Source organism: Littorina saxatilis, linkage group LG4 (genome assembly GCF_037325665.1).
Source record: "Littorina saxatilis isolate snail1 linkage group LG4, US_GU_Lsax_2.0, whole genome shotgun sequence".
NCBI lineage: Eukaryota > Metazoa > Mollusca > Gastropoda > Littorinimorpha > Littorinidae > Littorina > Littorina saxatilis.
Window position 1 is genome coordinate 11,683,047 of NC_090248.1, and position 14,658 is coordinate 11,697,704.

The 14,658-nt window shown below is 41.9% G+C and overlaps 1 protein-coding gene across 1 annotated transcript in view; it reads left to right on the forward strand.

Annotated features, from left to right (window-relative positions):
* The window catches only part of LOC138963960 (ectopic P granules protein 5 homolog), a 79,127-nt gene that overhangs the window by 4,784 nt on the left and 59,685 nt on the right, over positions 1–14,658 (forward strand). Inside the window, exons 3-20 of the mRNA XM_070335819.1 lie at positions 26–193; positions 637–797; positions 2,335–2,417; positions 3,135–3,274; positions 4,077–4,282; positions 4,920–5,019; positions 6,463–6,583; positions 7,102–7,258; positions 8,083–8,229; positions 8,493–8,647; positions 8,851–9,002; positions 9,769–9,909; positions 10,261–10,425; positions 10,817–10,939; positions 11,332–11,582; positions 11,988–12,128; positions 12,840–12,963; positions 13,279–13,376. Of these exons, the coding sequence (XP_070191920.1) occupies positions 26–193; positions 637–797; positions 2,335–2,417; positions 3,135–3,274; positions 4,077–4,282; positions 4,920–5,019; positions 6,463–6,583; positions 7,102–7,258; positions 8,083–8,229; positions 8,493–8,647; positions 8,851–9,002; positions 9,769–9,909; positions 10,261–10,425; positions 10,817–10,939; positions 11,332–11,582; positions 11,988–12,128; positions 12,840–12,963; positions 13,279–13,376 (2,633 nt within the window). The remainder of the gene's footprint in view (positions 1–25; positions 194–636; positions 798–2,334; positions 2,418–3,134; positions 3,275–4,076; positions 4,283–4,919; positions 5,020–6,462; positions 6,584–7,101; positions 7,259–8,082; positions 8,230–8,492; positions 8,648–8,850; positions 9,003–9,768; positions 9,910–10,260; positions 10,426–10,816; positions 10,940–11,331; positions 11,583–11,987; positions 12,129–12,839; positions 12,964–13,278; positions 13,377–14,658) is intronic.

Sequence of the window (14,658 nt, forward strand, 5' to 3'; positions counted from 1 at the left end):
AATTCAATTGTTTTAATTGTTTCAGAAAGAGGAGAAGAAGACATCACATGAATTTCACGACATTGTGATGAACTACTACAGGTCCAGGAAAAGCCTGTTGAGTGTCGAGGAGGACCTCAAACTTCTGAGACAGAACTATGACCGCATACAGGCTGAGCTGTGGATTATTCACAAGCGAAATGCCCCTGTTGAGGTATTTAAACTTAAAAGCTCTCTCGTACTTTGTTGTGTTTTTGGAAAAATGTAAAATGCAGCAGAACAAATTCAAGAAAATAGCCAACTAGCTTAAACAGGGGTGTGAATTTTGTTTCTTCTCCATGCACAGGGCAAACTCATTTTGTGACAGAGCAGTTAGCAACCCGTTTTGAAGCTCCTGTCAAAGTTCCATTTGCTGTAACAGGTTATTGACAAGCTGTTCAGAGATAGCTGATCCACAGCTTATTTTTACTGTAATTTATGGTGTTTTATATGTATGTAGATATTGCTTCTTTTCTGCTTGATTGCATCTCTTGTTTTCATTCTGATCCATTTAAAACAAAATGTCACATGCAGCTAGGGGCATTTTGTCTTTTAAACCGGTAGTGGAATGGTTCTCTTTTTTCTGCCTCACAACCCTGAGTTTTGTTTGACTCGCAGGGTCAGTGCGCAGACCAGAGCCGTGTGAGCAAGGTTCACACGTACGAGCAGTGCGAGCTGAACCAGGATGCTGTGTCCAACATGGCGGGCACACTGCTGTCCATACGCAGCGAGATGCAGGGAGACCTCGCCCTCTTCGCCTACTCTTCACAGATGTCGAGGTTGGGGGGAGAGAGTGCTGAGAAATGTTCTGAACTGTTTGTGAATAACATGTATTTTATGTTTTAAACCGCCTGACACTGCAAGGCAATTTTCCTTGTTTTTATAAGGTCAGTAACATCTTTGAGTCTCTTTCACACCGTCTGTAATGCCTTACTCATAGCTGCAGACCTGTTTACACTACACATTGAGCGTAGTAAACTACGATTTTTGGTCCCCAAAATACGCAACTACGCATGCTTGTCTTATACTACGCAAACGTTTCGTTTCGACTACACATTTTGACATTTTGAATACGCAAAAACGCGAGCGAGTTCCGATCCATAATTTGTACTAACCGGTTGAGTACTGCGTGCAAAACATGCCCGGCGCCCGCGAGAGTAGCGTAGTCAGTTGGTCTTGCTGCTGTTATTACAACTATCGCGGGCGTTTCAGCACATACTTTTCTGAACGCGGTCACTTCGTAGCTCATTCTTTCTGGAGGGAAAAAAATGGCTACAGCGACGAACACGGATTCAGAAGACTTTGGCGATCAACCGCCACGGAGCAAAAAAAAGAAGCTTGGTCAAACTCCCAGCAAGGCTTTTCTGCCAAAGTACTATGAGGAGCATCCATGCCTAGTTTCGTGGAGAAAAGGGAAGCATTTTGCCCACTGCACTGTGTGCAACACGGTTTTTTCAGAGAAGCACAGTGGGCTTTACGACCGTGTAACCGCCACAAGAAAAGCACTTCTCATGAGGAATTCGAGAAATCCCGACCAAAGCAGAGAAAAAATTGGACTGTTTTGTGAAGAAACCCGTGCCAGGGAAAGAAGACCAAGACAAGCTCACTTTTGAGAGATCGGTAACCAGAGCAGAGGCAATGACCTGCCATATTATTATTATTGCCGACGCAAACCTGTTCTGTTTATAGCAAATTTGCCTTCATGTTGATACACATACTCCCAGTCCCTACTTTTTGTGACTTGATGTTCTCAGATTGTCACAGGTCTTGAATAGGGGGTCCCACTGTATATGAACTGCATACCCCTCAACATAGCTTTTTTTTAACAAATGAAATGTTCCAAACTAGTTAATAATTTTTTTCTTAACAAATAAACTTAATGCTTGGCTTGTATTTTTGTGGGGGCTTTGTTTGTATTTGTATGAGGAGTATTGTTCACATTGTAATAGTTTTGTTTGGAGTGTTGAGTGTTTGTTTTAGTACGGTATAAGTAACTGTTCTGTTTTGCGGTTTGGGTTGATCGAATTGAAATACTACACATTCACCTGCCAAACTACACATTTGCCTTATTTTCACACCCAAAACTACACATGGTACATTTCAGGGGTAGGCAGGTCTGTAGCTGGTCTTCAGTATGTTATTTGACAAACAAAAACCTTGAAGATCAGTGGCTCAGCATGTTGTGTTGAGCTCAGTGCTCACAGTCACACTCGGGTATCCTACATATACAGATTTAAATTCATTATTCATGTTTGCCAGCTGTTTGTTAATTTACCAGTACATGTAATGATTTCTTGGCCTGATTTTATGTTACAGGTTACAGGTGGAGTCCTACTTGCACCAGTTGTTCATGGGCTGTCCATACATCAGAGACATGCCCAAGACTGCTCCTGTCATTGGTACTGTTATTTCTGAATATTTTCAAGCTTGATAGTACATGTACAATAAAATCCCTTCCAATAGCACTCCCCGCCATCCTCACCACCCCCACCACTCCCCAAATCCTGGGAGAATTAAATTTGAAATTGAGGTCATGAACTGAAAATCGGAGAAATTAGGGTCTTGAAAAAAGGAAGTCTTAAGTCGGGGGGGGGGGGGGGGGTCATGGGGGTAGAAGGGTGTCATGTCTACTGACCGAAGCATATGGTCAATAGGGATTTGGTCAGTAGGGTTTGGTCAGTAGGGATTTGGTCGGTAAGCATTCGGTCAGTAGGGATTTGGTCAGTAGGGATTCGGTCGGTAGGCATTCGGTCAGTAGGGCTTCGGTCAGTAGGGATTTAGTCGGTAAGCATTCGGTCAGTAAGCATTCGGTCAGTAGGGCTTTGGTCAGTAGGCATGGTTAGAAGGGGTACTGATAGGAGGGTACTACTGTATCAACCTCATCGTGGGTTGGGGAGGAAGTTTGTGTATATGTGTCACTTCATGAAATTTACAAATTGATACAAGATTTCTCACTGACTTTTCAATTCAGTCATTTTTAGTGTCATTCTTAGCACATCTCAAGATTACTCTGTGATCATAATGTAGAATCCTGTCAAAGTGAAACATCGTAGCACTCAAGTCTAATTCTGTTCTCCCTGACGCTACCCTAACATTCTTGATTTCACATTTGACAGCCATGGACCACAGCAGGGAGGAGCTGGCCCCAGAAGTGCACAAGCTGAGGGAGTGTATCTCCGTGCTGTTCGGCTTTCACCGCAGACCCACCAAGGATGGCGAGTTTGTGGGCAACATCCGCAAGTGGACGGAGAGACTAGTGAGCACCTTGTCAATGCATGCTGAGACAACTTGTCCAGTGACTTGTCATTATGTGTGGAGGGATATTGAACAGTTTGTCAATGCATGCATGCCATGTCAATGCATGCATACATTTAGAGAGTATTTGTCAAGTGACATGTTATTTATGCCATCATGTGTGGAGGGATATTGAACAGTTTGTCAATGCATGCATGCCATGTCAATGCATGCATACATTTAGAGAGAATTTGTCAAGTGACATGTTATTTATGCCATCATGTGTGGAGGGATATTGAACAGTTTGTCAATGCATGCATGCCATGTCAATGCATGCATACATTTAGAGAGTATTTGTCAAGTGACATGTTATTTATGCCATCATGTGTGGAGGGATATTGAACAGTTTGTCAATGCATGCATGCATTTTGAGATAACTTGTCGAGTGACTTGTTCTTATGCCATCGAGTGTGGAGGGATATTGGAAAAGTTTGTCACGTGTGGTGTGGAAGTTCAGACATTAAGAGGCAAGGACAGGACATAATGAGAGAGTTCTTAAGTAGACAAAAAAGTAGCAGCTAAAAAAGTAGCAGCTTTTTTTCTGAGATCAATTGTCAGTGTTATTTTCTGTCTATGTTTTCTACTGTCAGTCGGTTGCTTGTGTGTGCTGTGCAGATGTGCTTTAAAGTAGATGCACTATGCAGAAACGTATCAAAGTAAGGGTGGATTCTTATTTTGACAAAAGCAGGTCTATAAAAACAGTCTACCACAAATCTATCTATCATGATAAAATAAGATAAAATAAGATACCCTCTCTTTCCTAGGTGGCAGCACTGTTGAGAGTGGCAAGCTACGCAGATCACCTGTTTCTGTTGAATCATGTTCTGCGGGCACCGGCGGGGGTGGGACAGTGGGCGTGCAGCTTTGTTCAAATCCCTGGTCCGGCAAGCCTGGCGCTCCAAACCACACTGGGCAGTCCTGTGCTGGACCATGCTGTGGCCTGTCTGGCTACTGTGCTACTGCCCATCAAGTAAGTCACCACTCCCCTTCCCCAATTCCCCCCCCCTCCCCCCACACACACACATGTATCACCCAAGTTTACATTTGCATGAATGCTTAACTTGGAGAGATTCCTGTTTTTTGTTCCTGTCAGAGCATGGATAGACATTAGGCATTGACTGTACAAATTCTAAGGGGTAAAGTCACCAAAAGGACCTGTATTTGTTTTAAGCAGTTTCTCATACCAAGTCTCATACCAAATCCCCCTTTGCTGTTATTTAGAAGATGGTAATGGCATCTCTAGTTGTATGGATCTGTCTCGCTTGTGTTTTGTAAATAAGACTGAATATGCGTGTGTTGATATAATGGGATTGGGGGTAGGGAATGCAGAGTCTGATTGTTGCTCTTCACTTGCCTGAAATGAAGTTTGAAGGGTGTGATCTATGTCAATGCATGGTACCTAATGGGAGTCAAAATATAGAATATAAGTATAAACAAATCAAGACATTCATAAATCCTTTTTTTTTTAAATATATATATATATATATATAAGTGAAAGCACCATGATGAGATCATTGACAGAATTGATGTAAATATTTGTTTTTATGTCTCCTTCAGAATCAGACAACTGTAGGTAGTATTAATTATTTGTGTGCCTGATGTTTCAGAGCCAGAGAGAAGTTCATGTGTCACATGAGACTCAACGTGTCGGAGAACAGCCTACAGATGGAGCAAGCCTGGACACTGGTGGACTCGGACGGAGAAGAGGTCAGGACAATGGAATGATTTACTTGTTCTTATCCAAATGTACCCACAGCCCACCGCTAAATTTCAGTAGGATGAAAGTCGCTTGTTCATTTCAATGCTTGTTATTCTCTCAGGTACCAGCAGATTGGTTCGGCATAACTCTCACTTACTCTTGTTGCACATCGTCAGTGGCCTTCGAAGACCTCGTAACTTACATTTTCCCGATTTTCGGATTTTTGCATGGTTCCGTCCCTTGATTTTTTTCCTATCATCTGTGAAAAGCTTGTAACTCTATCTATTTTGCAAAGGTCTTTTTCCCCTGATTTTAAAAACCTCGTATTGCCGTTGGGTGTTGAGACATTAGCGACATTAGCGGGAAAACCTCGTATTGTCTGTTTGAATCCCTGCGAGTCTGTTGAAAATCCTCGTAATTGTTCCTTAAATTCAAAACAAAAAAGTTCACACAAAAAAAGTGAAAACCTCGTATCTACACGTTTTGATCTGGTGAAGAGGAATTTGATTTTTAAAACACTCATTATCTCAGAACTATGATTTTGAAGATACGAGGTCTTCGAAGGCCACTGACGACATGTCTTATGATTGAGAACGCTTACTTCCCTTTGTGTCTTAGATCACTACATTTCTGTATTTTTCATTTCATAAATATTGTCAAATTTTGAAATTTGTTGGCACTTTTATTAAATAAAAAAACCCTGTATTATGTTTGTTGTAAACCTGGTCTGTTCATTCAGATTTTGTTGTTGTTGTGGACAAGGTGTAATGTGTGGGTGAACTAGTGAAGATGACAGATATGGCAGCTGTGGTATGTGTAATAAGGATAAATCTTCTGTTGAGCGTGTTCATGATTGTGATCTTTCTTCAGACAATATAACACATGATTTTTCACAATCTTTAAAGCAGGCAACTAAGGCTTCTAACATGGCAAAGTTGGCACCAGCGGTACGCCTCTGGTAAGAGAAAAATCAGGCACTGTGGTGAAAGAGCGTTTTGCTGCAGTTTGCACGAGTCATGGACGGGCGAAGTGGCGTGGTGGTAAGACGTCGGCCTCCTAATCGGGAGGTCGTGAGTTCGAATCCCGGTCGCTGCCACCTGGTGGGTTAAGAGTGGAGATTTTTCCGATCTCCCAGGTCAACTTATGTGCAGACCTGCTAGTGACTTAACCCCCTTCGTGTGTACACGCAAGGACAAGACCAAGTGCGCACGGAAAAGATCCCGTAATCCATGTCAGAGTTCGGTGGGTTATAGAAACACGAAAATACCCAGCATGCCTCCCCCGAAATCGGCATATGCTGCCTAAATGGCGGGGGAAAAACGGTCATACACGTAAAAATCCACTCGTGCTAAAAACATGAGTGAACGTGGGAGTCTAAGCCCATGAACGAAGAAGAAGAAGAAGAAGCATGAGTCATGGACGAAGGATCCGTGTGATTTGTTTTGTCTCAGGATGAGGACCCGTCCCAGGCATGGGTGTACCTGCATGAGAATGACGTGGTGGCCATCTTGCAGCAGATTCCTTTGGATGCCATTTTTGCCCACCTGCTGCAGGCTCCCGTGGATGAGAATGGTCAGCAGTGCTTTGCTGTCTATTGGTTTTATCTTTTTCATAGTTCTAGGGTGTTGGAGAAATACAGGATTCTCTCTGTTTTGACATCAAAGAAAATTTGGTGAGAAAATGTAGCTTGATTACAGAGGTTTACGAAGAAACAAATCTGGGAGTAAAAAGTTCTTAGATGAGCGCTTTTCTCTGTGAACCTGTTATTTGTTTCTTTTGGTTAGAGTGGATGAGTGACCAGATACGCACTAGGCTAGCATGACTCATTAACTGTGAATAATAAGCAAATGAAGGAAAGTGTGCAATGCACAAGAGTTATTGAACGACTATAGTTGTTTCAGCTGTAGTAGTTATGAAAAGCATGGTAACATTTTGAAAACTCTTCAACAGAAAAACAAGATGGTTATGGGTTTGTCTCCTGAACCATTTATTTTAAGTCACACAACTTCACTGTTTTTTAATTTTTAATTTATTTTTATGTTTATTTTTTTACTATTGAGATGATTGTTGTTACTTGTACCTCATTACAGGCACTATCCATTACGACGTGAGTCGTTGCAGAGAGCCGACGATACTGAAACTGTTTGCTTTTTGCACCGTGTGGATCTCACTGCTGGGGGAGGGCCTTGACACCTACAGCATGGCGCGCTACAGGCAGCTCAACAAGAGGCTTGGTCGTCTCATCAGGTTGGACACTCATTTTAGATATGATCAGTCCTTTCCTCGTGTTTGGTGGTTGGCCGGGATGCCTATGGCAGTATACTACGCAAAAAAGTGATTGTCCTGGGAAGTTTGGTAGCTTAAATGAGTTGAATGCCCTGCAATTTCATTTCTGTTCAGCAGATTTTGATTTATATTTGATTTTGTTTGTTTTTTCCAAAGATGCAATTATTTAGGGTAACCTGGAACATCGCGCAGCAGCATTGGCTTGCTGTAAAACCTTCAGCTGTTTCTGACTCTGGCGTGTGTGTGTGTGTGTGTGTGTGTGTGTGTGTGTGTGTGTGTGTGTGTGTGTGTGTGTGTGTGTGTGTGTGTGTGTGTGTGTGTGTGTGTGTGTGTGTGTGTGTGTGTGTGCACCACTTCATGCACTATAGACCATTCTTTTTACCCTTGCTCAGTGAGGATGGGCTCTACAAGGTCAGGGTAATTTACGACAATGCTTTAGCTTTCTTTGTGTAGATTCTGTAAAAGTTCTGTACTTTACTACTTATCTTGATGAAAAAATCCAGGGTCATTTAGAACTTTGTTTTGAACTGCTTATTTTCTACAGATTTTGTCTTCTTCTTCTTCTTGGCGTTCGCAGAGGTTACACGATCAGTCCAGCACTGGTGATAAATGTTGTCGTTTTCTCCAACTCCTGTCGACTGCCATATAGTTTGGTCTGCAAGGGAGTTGATGATGGCCCCACTTCTTTTCGTTCCTCATCTAGTAGCATACAGATTTTGTAAAACTTGTGTCTTTATCTCGATATACCAAGCTGAAGTTTACTGATATTGTTTTCCAATTTTCAGACAAACAATAGCGTTTGTGTCAGACCACTGGTTGAACTTCAAGACATACTATGGGCCTTTGTCACATGCGTCATCTCTCGATCGCCTGCAGCTGGAGTTTGACCAGCTCTTCATGAGGGCCACATACACCATCCTCACTGCACAGAAGTAAGTTTGTTTTTGCAAAAAGCTATGTGTGGGTGTTTCAGGGTGTGTGTCTGTGTGTGAGAGAGAGAGAGGAGGGGAGGATGGAGATAGTTAGATCAGTGCTACATGCTTTGGTTACACTTTAACTGAGAATTCCTTTGCTGTCAGGCAAGACGGTGGTGAAATGAAAATTACAAGAAAAATACAGGAAAAGTGTTAGTTGAAACCAAATGTTCTTGATCTGTATTTGAATCCTTTCTCATTTTTTGTGTGTCGATTTACAGGCTTGGTTCCTGGCAGTTCATGGCTGACATGCCCTTCACCTGCCTGTCAGCAGGCAGTATCTGGAGGTTACTTTGGTTACTGCAACAGGGTCAAGGTCAACCCATTGACCTTCACACCCTTCCACCAGTGGAAAAATGCAAAGAGGACATGAAAGGTGGGTGAGATTTATGTGTGTGTGTGTGTTTGTGTGTGTGTGTGTGTGTGTGTTTTCTTATCTTATAATTTGGTTAAGAAGTGTAGACCCCAAGCTCTTTTAAAAATAGTGTAGAGCGATATTGCGTGAAGAGAAGATTTGAAGCTGTCAGCATAAATAAAATACTCAGTTGTCTCAAGAGGAATGTGAACTTTGCCTTGCAGACATAGAAAGTCGTCGCCAGCTGGCCGACGCTCTACAGAATCTGCCTGCGTCTGAATCCATCTACCTGCTGACCACCTTCGCCAACATGGCCTCCGCACGTCCACTGGAGGAGGATGAGTTTATTGAGTGCATCACTCTGCAGGTGTTTGAGGTAGGAACGCTTTTGAAGTAAAGAGCCTGTGTACTTCTGCAACATTGCAGAAAAAAGGTCCTGCACATTTTTTTCATGTCAGTCTGGTACTTGTTCAGAGAAAATGCTTATCACAAGAATCAATTAATGTCATTTAAAACTTTCCCCCCCGCGGGTTAGGGGGAAGAATTTACCCGATGCTCCCCAGCATGTCGTAAGAGGCGACTAACGGATTCTGTTTCTCTTTTTACCCTTGTTAAGTGTTTCTTGTATAGAATATAGTCAATGTTTGTAAAGATTTTAGTCAAGCAGTATGTAAGAAATGTTAAGTCCTTTGTACTGGAAACTTGCATTCTCCCAGTAAGGTAATATATTGTACTACGTTGCAAGCCCCTGGAGCAATTTTTTGATTAGTGCTTTTGTGAACAAGAAACAATTAACAAGTGGCTCTATCCCATCTCCCCCCCCCCCCCTTTCCCCGTCGCGATATAACCTTCGTGGTTGAAAACGACGTTAAACACCAAATAAATAAATAAATAAATAAATAAATAAATAAAATTTAAAACTTTCCTTGCTTTTCTTTTCTTTTTGTTTTTTAGTCCCAGTCCTTGACCAGATCTCAATACAACATTTGCATTTTTTTCATGTTAGTCTGGACATTCCGGGTGACAGAAATCAGAGAATGTTCTTGAACACTTGTCTGATTTTCACTTTATTTCAAAACAACAGTCTTGACAAAGCAAAAGTTTATCATTTAAGATATTGTCTCTGTTTTTCTTAATTTCAGATTGCCTTCATCTGCGACCACACAAGAGACTTCTGTTCCAAGACGGGACGCGACCTTCTGTCGTCCATCATCCAGAAACATCCCACTGCTCTCTCCATGCTGCTCAGGAGGGTGCAGGGGGTGGTGGTGGAACTGGGCAAGGTGGGGGCTCATGCTTTTGGTGCTCTTTTCATCTCCCCTTCATGCTTGTTCATATTTTTCTTTGCTTTCAATAAGAGACTCTTCTTTTCTCTTGGTTTTATTGGGATAATTATGTATTGTATGTGTGTAAGAACACGTCTGTTTTGCTGTGTGTGTGTGTGTGTGTGTGTGTGTGTGTGTGTGTGTGTGTGTGTGTGTGTGTAAAAGAGGGGTGTGTGTGTGTTTCAATACCTTGCACCTGCATTCTTGTCTGTTTTATGTCAACCATTCACACATACAAAATCAGTCCTGCTTTATACTGCTTCTGTTTTCTTGTGTCTGGTACTGAGACTTTTTTCTGTGTCCTGTCAGATGGCCATCTACCTGTTCAGTGAGCTGCCAGCCAGTATCTGGATCCCCAAAGACCCAGACATGTTGCTACTGAGACAGTGGCTGCTGAACAACGACCTCAACACAGCAGAAAACCAGCTGGCCTGCGTTGTGCTGGATCACATGAACTGGGACCTCTTTGCTGAGGTGAGGATTGTGTCCTTGCTCATCTTTTCTTATTTGCAGTCTACTCCTGCCCAAAAGCGTTTGACATTTTTTATTTTTTTTTGTTTACCTGTATGTTTAGTTTATGGAACCTGTGTTATTCAGGTTATGTTACAACATTTTCTGATCAAGACTTTAGGGGGGGTTTGGATAGCAACAATATTTTGTTTGAACTCTTTTGTCTTAGTGTGTGTGTGTGTGTGTGTGTGTGTGTGTGTGTGTGTGTGTGTGTGTGTGTGTGTGTGTTCTCAAAAACCATATATTTAATTTATATTGTTACTATTAGTGATGTTAATGTTTTTGTGTGGGTGTACCTTGTTTGTATAATTATGGTAAATGAACATGATCTTTGCATTCCTTTTTGTCTGCACAGACGGGGAAGCTCGTGCTTGATATCAGGCTTCACCGCCAGGTGGCACTCCTGCTGGTGGAAGCCTACATGAAGTATATCGCTGATCGCAGAGCCAGTTTCTTCATCATTGAGGGCATGAAGCAGGTAGGTCTCTGTCAAGACTGGTTGAAAAAAGGGGCCTCCTTGTCTTCTCTTAGCTTTCATCTTCTCAGTTCAGATCTCACAAGAGCAGTAGTTCAACAGAGTAGTTATCATCAGGACTGTCGTTTGGTGTGGGCAGTCATTAAAATGCCAAAACTTAATTCTTTTAAATTGGCGCAAACTTTGGTGTGGTGTGTTTTGTTGGGGAGGGGGTTGATACAAAGGACTGCCTTAGACTTCCAAACATTGCCATGCTTTGTATGCTCATTTGGCAATTTTGCAAATGAAAACATTTCCTTGTAACATTCCTGAATCGTTTTCTTTAATTTTGGATGTTTTCCATAAATACCTAGTGTAAGAATTCGACAAGTACAACATCGTATTGTGGTCTGCAGATTTCTGCCTACGCCTACTCAAGCCAGACTTCTCGAGAGCAGCAGTTCAACAATTGGGCTTGGTCAATTGCTCTGCGTCTCAAGTTGCATCGCGAATCGGCCATTCTTCATTCTCGGGCCGCTGAATCTCAGCCATTCCAGGCCCCGTCACTGGAGGAAGAGCAGTGGTTGCTTCCCTTGGCTTCTGCCGCTCGCGGCAAGAATCCAATTGCGTGTTTCCTGGTACTGACCATGACGGATGTCGGCCATGAGTAAGTTGAGAATTTGAAATGTTTTGGGTATGGTAGTGTTGTGCCAGAAGAAGTAGCTTTTTCTGTTGAATGATAACATGAATTCCATTGGTGCAGGTGTTTTAACAGGGATCATTATATCTCATTTCTGTGGGAAAGAGTATGTAAAGACTAACTGGCCTCTTTTGATATTTAAAAGTGTGATTGAGTAATGAGACCAATGGGTATTTTAGATATAAATGGTTTTTGGTGTGCCAACAGAAAAATTGAGAAAAATTGGTTTCAAGTTTGTTTCATTCATTCATTCATTCATTCATTGATAAATGATCTCATATGTGTGCCAATGTGAAATTTGTGATACATTTGTTCTCCAGTTTGTTGATTGATTAATTGATTGTTGACTATTGATTGATTGTTTGGTTGCAGTGTGAATCAGTTCATGTCGGTGGGCCTGGACATGCTGATGACCCTGGCCAGTTCCAGTCAGTTCTCTGCGGTCATCCACGTCCTCAGCTGTGTCACGCCGCAGTTCCTCACCACCCCTCAGTACCTCCTGGAAAATGAAACGTCAGTAGTATTTATCTATCTGTAGGGATTAAAGTGGTGGTTTGAGAGGTTTGGGGGAGGGGGGGTTAATGGGGTGTTCTCTGGAATTGGTTTGTTTGGAAATGTGTTCTTGTACATATCTGACTTCTTTATATCAATGTCTGTTAGATTTGCTTCAAATAAGTGTTGTTGTTGGCTGCACTGAGTATTTCTTGCATAGCACCACGATTCAATGGATGCGAGCTAATACAGTGGTAACTGTGGTGGACCATCCAAGTGCCCCAACATTGCAGATGACTAGTCATGACAGTTGAACTATATATCAAGAGGTAGCCCTATGGATGGGACATCTCGCACTGAATTAAGTGTAAAAAAATGGGTTTTTTAAAGATTTATTCAGCATGACAGCGAACCCCACACAGGGCTTATAAGGGAGATTGGTAACAGTTATAGTTTGCTCTTGTAAATAGACAAAGTGACAACAGGTGTCCTTTATTGAGAGGCATCTGCTCATCTGAGGGACCTTTAAGCTTCCGATCAATTCAAGGACAGCAAAAAAACTGTGGCTTGAAATTTTCAGACTGAATCAGAGACTGTCAACTTTGAGTGTTTTGGACTTTGGCTTTGGACTATTGTACACCTTTCAAACAGTTTTTGTGAGCCCTGTTTGCATCTAGTATATTGACACAGTTCATCTAATAAACTTGCATCTTCTTCTGTCTTCACTTGTAGGTTCCAGAAGGTCCTGCAGATAGTGCTGGCAGCGGATGAAAGTGTTCTCAAGGTCACCAAGATGGCCATGGGGGTAGAGTTCAAGGCCGGCACCATCACACAGCAGTTGGCACAGATGATACAGGTCAGGAGAAGATGTGAAGGTTGTGTGTGTGTGTGCGTGCAGGAGTGCATGTGTGTGTGCGTGCATGTGTGTGTGTGTGTGTGTGTGTGTGTGTGTGTTTTCTGCCTGTGCCTCTGCATTGCCTGGATGTTTGCCCATCTCTTTGACTGTAATCCATGTGTCTGTCCGTGTCCTTGTTCAATTTCTTAGCAAAGGTCTTCTTCCGAGGTAAATTTTTACGTATTAGAGGAAATTATCTTCTTTTAATGCACGTAGAATGAGAATGACATCAGCATTCTGGAGGTGAGCTTTGATGACTTGTGTTCTGTTGTACAGGCGATGATATCCGCACGGCTGGAGAACAACCAGGCTCTGCCAACACTGCTATTCTGGGTGCAGGCCATCTTCAAGGTGGCTCACTTCCTGACTGACCAGTGAGTACCTCACAGTGGCTGAGATTACAGTTTTAAATTGTGCTTAATTTGATATGGTTCATTAAGCATTTGCAGTCTTTTTTCTGTTGGTTTTGGGTACAGTGGAACCCCACCACATCCACCTTTTGAGACCCCTGATTTAAGACTCCCCACCCTTTAAGACCCCTGATTTAAGACTCCTCACCTTTTGTGTGCGCGCCTTCGTGAGCGAGGCTGGTACTACATATTGTTCATACGAAATGACAAACACAGGTTACAAGCGATAACGCGCAAAAGTACTGGTTTATTATTTTACATCTGACACTAAGGTATCAGTAATGTATAGATATATAGTTACAGTACCACGTAATGCGGTAAAAAACTTATGAACAGAAAGAAAAAGAAAACAAATTATTAGACATGGCAAAAGTATCAAATGCATTAACAAGACACGAGAAGTAAAAACAAGAAAAATAAACAATCACAAGACAGGAGAAGACAAACAGACAAGAAAGTTACAATTACCAAACACTCGTTGGTTAGTCCTTCAACAACAATAAAGAGTTACGTTCTGTACGTTCAACAACAATAAAGAATTACGTTCCGTACGTTCAACAATACCATAAGCACTAAGAATACTCAAGAAACTTAGCATACATACGTTTAAAACCAAAATGGCTACTTTCAGAAAAATACAAAACGTTGACTCATCAGGCCAGGAATACAAAGCAAACTGTCATACCAAAAAAGTCTAACGACAACGTTCCTGCGTTAATCAAAGTCACAAACAAGATATTTACTCATCCACTTTCCCTCAATAACGTTACAAGAAATAAGCCCGTTTACAAACGATCACCACAGACCGCAAGCTTCTTTTACCTAAATTCTTTTAACGTAAGGCTGAAAAAGTCGGAGAAAACGTTTCACTTCGAACTTCGTTAACCACAGAAAACACAAGTTATCATTATAAACATTAGCGACTTTCTAGCGTCTACAAAACATTGCTGTACGTTCACAACACTAGAACAGTTGAACACACAATAAAGAAACACTACAACAAGTCAGACTTTCAACTCACGTTATACATAAACAACTCACAAAGTCATTACAAAATGGCGACCAAAACACAACACAAACAAGTAACAACAAAATTACCTTATGCGCTGTGTGGGTTGACCAGCAGTACCAAAAACGTGTTGCCTCACAAACGAAGGGCACAAAACGATTCACACTTGAGAAACAACTGTCTCCAAGAACATTACGTTGACGTTAAAACATAAGAAACACTCCGTTGGTTCACTTG